The sequence below is a fragment of the Candoia aspera genome, chromosome 10 (assembly GCF_035149785.1).
Source record: "Candoia aspera isolate rCanAsp1 chromosome 10, rCanAsp1.hap2, whole genome shotgun sequence".
NCBI lineage: Eukaryota > Metazoa > Chordata > Lepidosauria > Squamata > Boidae > Candoia > Candoia aspera.
In genome coordinates, this window is record NC_086162.1 from 14,338,409 (window position 1) to 14,350,758 (window position 12,350).

The window sequence follows — 12,350 nt, forward strand, 5'->3', positions numbered from 1 at the left end:
TCACTTTTAAAGCTGTACATGGCCACACTGTTGAGCCTTCTTGGAGATGACATCCCTCCTTGGGAATAGTTTACCCCAGATATTAAGGTCACCGCATCCTTATTGCATCTTCAAAGATCCATGAAGAAATGGCTCTTCAAAAAGGAATTTGGGGATGACTGAAGACTATTCTGTCCATGAATAGTGAAGCATCAGGTTGATTACCATTTTAACCCTATTGTGTATATCTTGTAAGCTGCTCAGAAGCTTCACAAATGAAATGGCAGAGAAGTTGAAATAATGAATGAATGAGTGAGTGAAGGAATTAATGAATGAATACCTCCTTCTGTTGCCTTCATTAAGGTTCTTGTAAGCAAACCTTCAAAGACTTGAAAATGCAGATTTCTGTTGCCTAAGGCAGGGATAGACTATATTTGAGGAGTTGGGTACTGAGACTCTGCAGTCTGACCTCCTAGAGTTCTGCAGAAGGCCACCTCATCGTTTTATTATGTCCCTGAATGGGACAGAGTTGAATTTCTATAGCCCTTTCTTTTGGCATTTTGGCTGGGATGTTATGGTGGGATAGCATTCCCACCCTTAGTATTCCACAAGAAGAACCCAAATGGGATGAAAAACATTAATTTCAGACCGTTTTAAAACTCACCCAAATTCTGCCAAAAATGGGCCGAGATCAGCCTGTGAGCCATTTAATTTTTTTTTTTTGGTTGGTTATGGGGGTTTTAAGATGGGAGCAGAAACAGGTTACCAGAGCCTTGATCCACTTTCTGCCGATTTCAAGCACTTTTTTGACCTGAGTTCCAGTTGGTTGGCTTGGACGTTTGGGTCAGCACTGAAAGCCTTGCAAGTCTGAAGTCTGCCTCCTCCTCTGCTGGGCTTTTCATTGCATCTGTAATATTCCTGGGAATGCAAAGAATGGGAAGAACAAGGGAAGTCATTGTGGATTCATCCACAAGTTTCCTATGCCAAGATGAGTTTATATCAGCTTTATCAAATATGCAGAACCTCAGATTCAAACACTGCTGGTTGAACAAACTGTATTCTCCTCCTCTCTTTCCATTATAGGCTCCTATCTGATGGTCAATTCCTCCCAGCATAATCCAGGGCAGAAAGCACATATCCTCTTCCAGACACTGAGTGAAAATGACACTCACTGCCTCCAGTTCAGCTACTTCATGTACAGCCGTGATGGGCACAGTCCTGGGACTTTGAATGTCTTTGTCAAGGTGAATGGAGGACCACTGGGAAGCATGGTGTGGAATGTCTCCGGCTCCCATGGGCGGCAATGGCATCAAGTGGAGCTTGCTGTCAGCATGTTTTGGCCCAACGAGTACCAGGTGAACAGAGGGTTGTCTTTCTGGAGAAATGTGGGAGATTTGGGATAAATTCTGGTGCTTGGGGGAAATCATCTTCTGCAAAGAGAAGTGTGTGACTGAATTTACATACAGCACCCTAAACCATCAGCAAAACATATTTACTGTATTCACTGGACATGCTAAATCCAAAGTAATAACCTACATTATGGCTTAAGGCAATGGGCTGAGATAATTACTGGGTTTCTTGTCCCACACTGAACTACGAGGTATAAACCCTATCTTAGCCTAGTCTGATATGTTATGTGCCTAACTAGGTTTGGTGTAGCAGTTAAGGCACCAGGCTAGAAACCAGGAGACCGTGAGTTCTAGTCCTGCCTTAGGCACAAAGCCAGCTGGGTGACCTTGGGCCAGTCCCTCCCTCTCAGCCCTAGGAAGGAGGCACTGGCCAACCACTTCCGAAAAACCTTGCGAAGAAAACTGCAGGGACTTGTCCAGGCAGTCTCCGAGAACTGGACATGATTGAATGGATTTTAAAAAAGGTGGCAGCACCTAGCTCTCCTTTAATGATCTGAAAAAGCTAAGCAGGATTTTTTTAGTTCCTGCTTGGGAGAATGCCAAGAAGTCCCAGATTATAGACTAGACTTTGGAATTCCCAAAAACATCCCAGAAAAATGTAATGGGAAACCACTTCCATCCAGTTGTCACAAAAGCTGCATGGATATTTCATGAAATCAACAGGAGTTGAGCTTGACTGGAAGTGCACTTGACTTTAATATTCTATGGAAATCCAGCCTGGTATTTATGAGATATACATGCAAGACAAGAGAACTTCATTGGATTGTCAATAGTAATTGTCTAATAATTAATGTCTCTCAATTAATTGTCATTATCCCATTCTTTTTATCCTCCTGGGATGGATACTTGTCATTATACAATCTTACTGATTTGTACTAATTTCTGCTTGGTGATCAGATGAGATTTATTATCACACTTACCCAAAAGGAAGATGGTCATCAGCTTCAGATGGTCTGCCCCTCAATTTAGGTAGATGAAAACCATGAGCCCCTTTATGGCATTCTCTGCAGTTCTTCAATAACACTGCAAATTGAAAGAGAATTTATTGAGGGGGAAAAAAACTAGCCTTGGGCAGCAATAGAATATCAACTGGTTTGACAGGTCCTTTGCTCTCAAAGTTGGCTGAAGTATTTTAGATTTTCAGGGGTGCCAAAACTTCAGGCATTTACACGGGGCAGTATATCAAGTTTCCCTAACAAGGCTTTTACTTTATTTTCTTACATTTCTTACATTTTTTGAAGAATAACAAAGGCACATCCAAAATTGAAATATTATGAAAATGATTAATGAGAGTACCTGTTACATTTGTATCCTCCTTTTCCTCTAGAAGTTCAAACTGCCATATGTGTTTCCGTTCTTTACACAATTTTCTTTTCCCAACAGAAGCAGATTAGATTAAGGTAGAGTCGAGCCCACAACTACTCAGTGAGTTTCAGAGGCTGAAGTTGGACTTGAAATGAGGTCTCCCCAGTTTTAGTCCAATATTCCAGTTGTAATACCAGAGTGTCTCTCATTTATCCTTAGGTATTGTTTGAAGCAGTGATTTCCAATGACCGACATGGCTACTTGGGATTGGATGATATCCTCCTCTTGAATTATCCCTGCTGTAAGTATCACAGTACCTTTGATCAACTTTTCCAATCTGTTGGTAGCTACTAACTTGTTCCAGAACCCTCTCTCTTAAAGAATAAAAACTTGGCCATGGGGAAGACCACAGCTAATGCAGTGGAAGAATAAGATTTCATGGTGAAATTTTCATGTGGCCATTTTTTGGGGGGGTGGGGAGGTAATAAATACTATTGCTTTGCAGCTCTTGGGTTTACTCCAAAAGGGTCCTCTGTCTGCCCAAGGGCATGAAAGTAGCACCTGCCTGCAATTCTTCATGGCAGCATCCCTTTTTTTGGAGAGCAATTTGTGCAATTGCAGGAAAAGATGCAGCTGCTTTAATAAGATGCAGATAGGCACTATTATGTTCTCATCCCTGTGAAGCCCCTTTCTGAAATAAATAAAAATGTGATAAATACTTCTTAGAAATGTGTCTAATGTGCCAATTTTGAATTTGAAGAGGAAAAAACTAGATGTGGGTCTGTGGTGTAGAATGTGTTCCAAAACTGAGACTTTGCCCAAAAATTATTCTTACTTTCTGTTTAGGGTCTGTTTAGGGTTAAATTAATCCTTCGACACACACACACACCCCACCCCAAGCTGTGTTATACCCATTTTACGGACAAGATCTAAGAAAAATGCTTTGGTCAGATAAACTGTTGAGCTATATCATGGGAAGGGATTAACTGCAGAGGTCTTTCCACAGATCTTTTTGTCTGATTATATCTCTTTTGGCAGCCAAAGCACCTCATTTTTCTCGCCTGGGTGATGTGGAGGTGAATGCTGGGCAGAATGCAACTTTTCAGTGTGTAGCTGCTGGCAAGGCTTCTGAAACAGAGAGGTTTCTCATGCAGGTAAGTGGGAATGAGGCTACCACAAGTTACTCTCATTGGACCAGTTATCTCTTTCTCTTTCCTCTTGTTCCATCTATGAGGGGTGGGCATTGCCTGTCCGTTGTGTTCTACCATTGGCTGAAATAATGACTTGTGTATAGAATGCCTTTGATATACTTGGAGGTAGGTTGAAAGAAGCTTTACATGCTGATCTGTAACTTCTGACCAGAGACCATGGGTTGCCCTTTCCCAGCATTGATTGTTGCCAACAGTTTCTTCCATCCATAGCCCAACCTCTCTCTTTTAGGCTTAAGGAAATGTTTCTTTCATGAGAAGAAGATGATTGTCTACATCTTTTAGTTTGCCCCGAAGAAGTAAACTTTCTTGTTTTTTTTTTAATAGAAAGGGCAGCAAATTTTAAAAGAAAGGCAGACCATATTTCACCATCTCTCCCTATGAAACATGACCCTTACTGAAAAATAAGCTGGAAATACCAATCTCTTCAGAGCAGGGATAAGACACTGATGGAGATGGTAATCTTGTTTTTCTGAATGGTAGAAGCAGAATGGAGTTGTCATTCCCACTGTCTCAGTGAAACACATCAGTCACAGAAGATTTCTGGCTACTTTTCAACTGGATCAAGTTTCTAAAGGAGACCAGGACTTGTACCGCTGTGTGACTCAGTCCAGCAGGGGCTCTGGTGTCTCTAACTTTGCCGAGCTGATAGTCAAAGGTATGCATCAGCAGGGAGAGGTGGGGTGGGGGTGGGGGTAGAATTGACTTATTTTGTCACCCTGGGAAAAGACAGACCCAGAAGCTTGAAACCTGGGGAAGGATTTGAATCAAATTTGGCAGTAACAAGAGATCAATTATGGGAGCTGATGAACAACACAGTATTTTGGGCTTGGGTGTATTTTGTGAGTTGGAGAAGAGAGAGAGAGCAAGTCAAAGATAATGCTTTCCTTGCACATCTTTTGTTCATTGCTTTGGGCGGATGTTGTTCAATGTTACTTATTTATAAAGAGAAGTTAGCAGCATAGAAGCACATCATCTGCCTGTGACAGTGAATTCTTTTGGGAGAGAGGAGAGGGGGATGGCCTCTGTTCTGCATCTGCTTGACTTGGAATGAGCTAATATGAGAAAGTAGCCCAGGTTTAGAGGGTACCCATAATATAACTGTATTTCCTGGATTGATGTGATGGAGCAAGAATCTTCACGTACGCTGGACTGGACAATCCTGTTTATGTTGCAGGCCATGTTCTCATTAGATGAACCCATTGGAAGCCATTTTGAGAATCCAATTTAAGTTTTAAAAAATGGAGGTCCAATTTAAATTTAAAAAAGGCAAAGAGACCGTTACAGGATGGTGTCTCTCTCTGACATAAGACTTTTTTCCTCTCTTCCTGACACTCCTTCCTCTCTCCTAAACAGCAGCCTGCAACAAGGGGTGGATGATTTTCAGAAAAGGACTAAACTGAACTTGCATAAGTGTTTTGAAATTAGAGCAACATAAATTTAGCCCAAGGGCTGCAGAGTACCTACCTGAAGTAAACAAATTGGCTTATATCAGCTTGATTCTATTAAGTGTTTGCGTCCTTCAGAAATTGTAAGCTGCCTTTAGACCTTAAGCATGTTGAAGATGGCTTTCAGTACGAAACAACAATCATGAAACGAAAGCTATAAGATTAAACATAATTTTCTGGTAAAATTAAGGTTACAAGTAAAAAAGAAACTCCAATGGATAACTGAAGAGGTAGGAAAATCTTAGGATGGGTATGCACAACACACGTAACTAGGCTATTAAAGTTCTAGTGGCTGCATTTAAGTAACACACACAGGTTGATAAAGTCAGAAAATTGATTAATTCAGGAACCTGATTCAGTAGGTTGTGTGAATGCGGCCTTACTCTTTCTTGCTCTTCTACCACCCCGATGCAGTTCTCCATTATCTATAAGCCCATCTATCTCAGGACAGCTGTCTGAAGGTGGCCAGAAGAACAGGTCAACTTACTACTTGTTTATCCTCTTAACAGAGCCCCCAACGCCCATTGCACCCCCACAGCTTCTGAGAGCAGGTTCAACATACTTAATCATCCAGCTCAATACCAACTCAATCATTGGAGATGGCCCTATTGTAAGAAAAGAGATTGAGTACCGTATGACTTCTGGACCTTGGTCGGAAGTGCATGCTGTGAACATGCAGACCTATAAGTTGTGGCATCTTGATCCAGACACGGAATATGAAATCAGTGTCCTGCTGACCCGGCCAGGAGATGGTGGGACCGGCAAACCTGGACCTCCACTCATCAGTAGGACAAAGTGTGCAGGTATGAGTTTTTGTTGCTTTCTGTATCAGGAAAACCATTTAGAACAGGACAGTATTTACTTGTGTGCAGGAATTACAACATGAAGTACTAAAGGCTGAGATAATACCCAATCGTATGTATGTATGTATGTATGTATGTATGTATGTATGTATGTATGTGTATATCTGATACTGCTTATCATGCTTTTAATTTGATGCTAAAATCAAGGAATCAGAGGTATGCAAATTGATAATTAAGGAAGGAAAAAAAAGCCTGCCATGGATATCTCTGGGAGCTGGTTTTAAAATGTGCTAAAACAGACTCAGTCAAAGCATGGACAGGAGCGCTCTGTGGAATATGTTAGCGCCCATCTTTCACTGGAGAATGATCTGCATTTTTTTCAGAAAGTGAAAGATGCCTCTGAAAAAAGAATGCATATTTCTAAAAGTTGTGTACATAAAGGAGCAGTACACAAAAAGGTGCTTACATCAAGGAAATGTTCATTAATGAAGCACAGATTGGGGAAGCTTACAATAACAACAACATGACATTAGAGATATTTGTATGACAAATTTTTTTTTTATGGGATTTGTATTGACAGTTACGTATATTGAAAGAAACTGTAGAAAATCTCCAAATGGCAGGGGGAAAAATGATATTTTAATGGAGCTTTTTAAAAAAAAAGTAAAAATGTTGACAAACTAGAACAAGTGCTCCATCAAGTCTGTTATATTGTGTGGACAATATAACAGACTGGAGTTATACTCATCTGAATATCTTCACCTTCAACTATATGCAGTTTAAAGAGGCTCAGGATAGTAGGTTTATTTTAAGTGGTTGTGGCTGAGACCTTAGAGAAGCAAAAATGTTTGAGGCAGTAGCTATATACATATTGATCCTTGAAAACATCCATCCATCCAGAACTCTGTTTCCTTGGAAAGGTTTCAATCTCCCTTAAGTGTTTTGCATTATCAGGGTGCTACTTGGAAACCCAAAACATCTTGGCAATATTTTAGCCATTTAATAATACAATTATTGGGGCTTCAGATTGGGGAGGGACAGTGGATCAATGGCAGAGCACATCTTCTGTAGGCAGCACCTGTTTGCAGGTTTGTTCCCAGGTTTCTCCAGCTAAATCAGGGTTTCTCAGTCAGGGTTCTGTGGCACCCTAGGGTTCCACGAGAGGTCCCAAGGGGTTCCCTGGGAGATCCCGATTTATTTAAAAAATTATTTCAACTTCAGGCAATTAAACTTACTGTAATGGTTGCCTAATCCCAAATACTCAGTCTCACAAGCTCGGGCTTAAAGATAACTGATTTATTAAAGGAATAGTATACAAATACAGAGAAAGCTGAGAATGAGCAAAAGCGCACCAAATACAAACTTAAAAGCTTTGCCTTCAATCCAGTCCCGCCCCAAGCACCCGTCAGCACGCACCCCCTCCCAGGTGCTAGGAACTGTCACACGCGCCTGGGAAAGTAACCTTGAATAGGATTGCAAACCCAAACATACATTCCAAAGATCCAAAACAAAGCAGAGCGCAGGAATGGAAAAACCCATAAATGAGCCAGGCGGGTAACACGGAAAACGGCTTGACATGTGAAACGTTACAATGTTAACAGAACATTGAAAGGGGAAACATGACACTTACCTCTTTAATTCACATTAAAGAGGTAAGTTTCAGTCTTTATTTTTAGTTTAAGAACACTGTTAATGCATATAGACAGGCCTACACATGAAATGGACAGTATAATTTTGTAACTTCTGGCCTATCTTTGAGCCTGAATGTGCAGGGGTTCCCGGAGGCCTGAAAAATATTTCAAGGGTCACTCCAGGGCCAAAAGATTGAGAAAGGCTGAGCTAAATAGTTCCAATAGGTGATGGGGAAGTGCTTTGCTGAGATGCCAGAGAACTCCTTAGAGTTGACAGTCTTGGACTAGATGGTCAGTGGGAGATCCAGTTTTTGAATGGTCACGAGCAAACAGCCTGATAGAGGCAGGTGGAAATTGTCCCTTCTGCTCCAAAGAGATTGACTTCTATCCCATTACACTGCATGGGGAGGAGAACAAGGTGCAAGAATTTGAACCTTGATTTCACTATAAATCGGTCACTAGAATTCTTTCGTGATGGCTTCTCTAGCTTTTTTTACGGTAAATCTTCTGATCAGAAGTTCTTGTATCCTTGCAGGCCTTATCTATTTCTGGTCCTGCTTTCTGGGAGAAGCCCATCAACCAAATGGTGTACTGCTACCTGTGTAGCTAGGCCGAAGATTTATCAGAGCAGCCACATTTTACTAGTGGTAGCCAAGGGACTGCGTCATCCTCTCTTGATGTTAGATCAGCTTCTGGCTTCAGGATAAGTGAGATTAGTTAGAAGTCAAGGAGAAAACTGGAAGAGTGGAGAGGTCCTGACTAGACAGTTTGGCATAGTGGTTACGATCTCAGGCTAGAAACCAGGAGACTGTGAAGCCAGTTGGGTGACTTTGGGCCAGTCACTCTTTCTCAGCCCTAGGAAGAAGACAAGGGCAAACCAGTTCCAAAAATGTTGTCAGGAAAACCGCATGGACTTGTCCAGGCAGTCACAATGAGCGAAGACTCACTTGAAGGCACCTCTCTCTTCCCAAAAGGCATTATTCATCACTGCAAGAAATATTCTGGGGGGAGACTATGGGGGGAGATGGGGAACCTTTGTCCTGTGCTTCCTCAACTTTTGGGGCATCAGTAGTTGAGTTTTACAAGAGCTGTGATTCAGTTCAAGAGCTGTGATTCAAAGTGGCTTAGACTGGACCATGGTGGTTAGGCTACCGAGATACCAGTTTAAGTATCATTTGGTCTGCCTAGCTGGGGTGATATGACAAGTTCCTTAAGTACTTGGCTGTCTTCAAGGTGGAAGTGTTTATAGTGCTTGCACTTAGACAAGCACTAATGACCAACTTGGGAGCGCAAATCCATTGTGATGAAATGCCTCTTCCCGACAGAAGCCAGCGCTCATGATCCAGATTTATGGTTTTGTTCACTGTTAACTGTTTTGTTAAGCTGACAAATGATCATTGCATTGGCAGCTGAGCAAAGGAACAGTCACTGTTGTTGGCAGCAGGTGGATTAATAAAAGGCCAGGGACAAGGTGGCTTAGCAGTTGTGGATGTCCATGCTCAGTAATTGACGGCTAGGAGTGAGCACTCGTCTTTAAATGTGGAAGGAGGTTTGGGAAGATATTCAAGGCTGTTGGTGCCCCAGGTTGAAAGAGCAGAAGAGAGGGGAGCTTTAGAAAACTCTAAGCGTATTATTGCAGCATTCCTTCCATGGTACATGATCTTGTGTCTTTGGAATTCAGGGGTAAAGGATATATTGCAACAGGGTTGTATTAATGGACATTCTTGTTTGTTCAAAGATGTATACTACTGTATATAAATCTGAGTTGCAGAACTTAAGACTCAAATACTGCACGTTGGGGTCTAACATATGGACACTCAAAGATTGGTGTAGCCCACAGAGACCTTCAAATATTCTTCCCAAACTGTAATTTGGAATATGATAGAAAGGGGATTTTGATTAAAAACATAATTGGAGGATTATCCTATTAATTACACATTTAAATTAAACTTCAGGGTAAATGAGATGAACTTAATTTATATTTTTATCTTGGCTTCACCACTGCTTTTTTTGGAGTGCAGCCCCTTGGGTTGATGTGTCATGTGAACCCAGAAAAGTGGGTTAATTGAATAATCCATGATTATTAATTAACTATGGGTAAGCGGGCTGGGTAAATCCTGCCTTTGCTTTGCTATCAAACTGAAAGACAAAAGGAAGAACATTATTCCTACATTGCCATATCTTGTATTCTATCTTGCTTTTCAGTCCGGCCTCCTGCTTTTCAGTTGCCCTCCCATCTCGATTGCTGTTCCGTCTTGAATCTCCATCTCCCGGCTTACTCCAAACCAACCTCTCTCTTAAAATGCTAACCCATCCATCTTCACCCTTCTGGCTGAAAACGTATTGTTGACAAGTGGGAAATGCATCTCATTTCTTCCATTAAAAAAGAAAGAAAGAAACTACCAAGGCTCTCTGCCTGAATCTTAAAACATTGTATCTGTGGCTTGCTGCTATCCAGATTCTCCAGCGGTCTAGGAGCTGTGGGCTTGGTGATTAATAATAGAATTCTGTGAGTTAATTATGATAGGCATGCTCTCTCCTTCTACAGCAGCTCCCTCCCCTAGTATAACTGCTTTTAAACAAAAATGCCCTGAGCAGAGGAAGCCATATCAGTGGGAGTCAGAGACTGTTTGCTGCGTGTAATGGCTTCAGAACATTAGCTGCCTCAAATCATGCTAGAGAAGAGCAGGGCTGTGCTGCTAATTGATTCTCTGCCTCGAGTGAAAACTTACTTGTCTGCTGGGTTATTCCATACCCATTTCAGGGAGCGGGATGGCTGACTTGGCTGATACAAAATTGGAATCCCTAGAGATGATCCAGGCCACTGTTAGCTGGATCACCATGTGCAGGCATGCCCCAAAGTATTTCAGGTGTCTCAGCTGAGATTTTGAGCACTGATCCTGGCTTTGTTAGCAGGTCAACTTTGCGTCCTTGTTCTGAATGCTGTTAGAGATCCCTGATTTGCCCCCTGCAGCACCACCTACTTATCAGACTTGACCAGCTGTTCTCAGCCAATACTTCAAGGGAAGTTCGTGCAATGATTGCCTTTAAGGGGAATGAAACTGAACTTGGTACATTCATCAGTTTCATATGTGAAAGGGAGAAATGGGGTTTACACTCATGGTCCATGAATATCTTTCCTATATTCCAAGAGAAGTGATCGAAGGATCAGGAGAACAGGTTTTACGAAACCCTTCAAGAGGCTGTCAAAGGCAGCCCTCAACTGAAAGTTCTCAGAAAAGCACTTTGCTAGAATACATGTTGTATATGCAGAAAGTCCTAGGTGCCACTCTTGACATTCCCAGTTCAAGAATCATCTAGAAGGTGACAGGAAAGGACATTTCTGATGGAAAAACTAGTGAGAGCAAGGATCAAGAATTCAGATTGATATAAAGCAGTTCCTTTAAGAATTAATGGGGGATAATGACACTTCCTTTCTTTGCTCCCAAAGAAGTGGCTATATTCCAGAAATACAGGTAGTCCTCACTTAATGACCACAATTGGGACTGAAATTTTGGTTGCTAAGCAAAGCAGTCATTAAGTGAATCCAACTTGATTTTATGACCTTTTTTGCAGTTGTTAAGTGAATCACTATGGTCATTAAGCAAACCATGGGGTCATTAAGCAAACAGTGTGGTTCCCCATTGATTTTGCTTGCCAGAAGCTGGCTGGGAAGGTTGAAAATGGCGATCACATGACCATGGGATACTGCGACAGTCATAAATATGAACCGGTTGCCAAGTGCCCAAATCATGATCATGGGACCACAGGAATGCTGTGATGGTCATAAGTGTGAGGACTGACCACAAGTCAGTGTTTCCCAGCACTGTTGTTAAGTCCCAGCTGTCACTAAATGAATGGTTGTTAAGTGAGGACTACCTATAAGGGTAGAACTACAACTCCCAGCATCCCTCAACACCTGCCATGCTGCTTAGGACTCCTGGGATTTGTAACTCAGGATTGCATCTTGCTTGATGGTACAAGAGCTTCAGATTCCCCTCTCCTGCCCATTTTTTTGCTTTGGATAACCTGTTCTCAGAATCATCTGTTATTTGAAAAAAAACCCTGTTCTTATATGATCACATCAAGCTCAAGAGCAGGTGTGGCAGTCTGAACTGAGTATATTCTACTGTGCAATAATAACATGGCTCTTTGCAAGCTTGAACAATTTCTTCCAAAGAGGGACTGGAGCCTGTTAACATCATCTATCAGTTCATACATCTTGGCTATTCCGCAGGATGCACCAGTTCCTGTTTTATTACTGTCATTGGCACAGGCAAAATGAGTGCTGGAGCCCAAGGAAATATGGGCTAGCTCCATGTTTCTGATGTAGGATGACATCTTGTGCATTTTAAAGAGGCTTTTTTAAAATCTCGTCCTGTATCAGCAGATTTTCTTCCAAAGAATGAAATAATGTTCATTGAGCCTGTTATTTAAAATGCAGCTCTGTACCCTATACTTTAAAACCAGCTACTGAGACTCAGCTCGGGGTGGCCTGTTCTGTGAACTTGAGATTTGCGTCTATTAGGAACAAAGCCTATATGACGATAAAGGTTATTATCATAGT

The 12,350-nt window shown here is 41.7% G+C and overlaps 1 protein-coding gene across 2 annotated transcripts in view; it reads left to right on the forward strand.

Moving 5' to 3' along the window:
• Positions 1-12,350, forward strand: part of PTPRU (protein tyrosine phosphatase receptor type U) — a 339,403-nt gene that overhangs the window by 172,046 nt on the left and 155,007 nt on the right. For both annotated transcript variants that reach the window (XM_063312343.1, XM_063312344.1), the window contains exons 3-7: positions 1,063-1,334; positions 2,913-2,994; positions 3,732-3,847; positions 4,385-4,559; positions 5,859-6,152. In XM_063312343.1, coding sequence (XP_063168413.1) covers positions 1,063-1,334; positions 2,913-2,994; positions 3,732-3,847; positions 4,385-4,559; positions 5,859-6,152 — 939 coding nt within the window. The remainder of the gene's footprint in view (positions 1-1,062; positions 1,335-2,912; positions 2,995-3,731; positions 3,848-4,384; positions 4,560-5,858; positions 6,153-12,350) is intronic.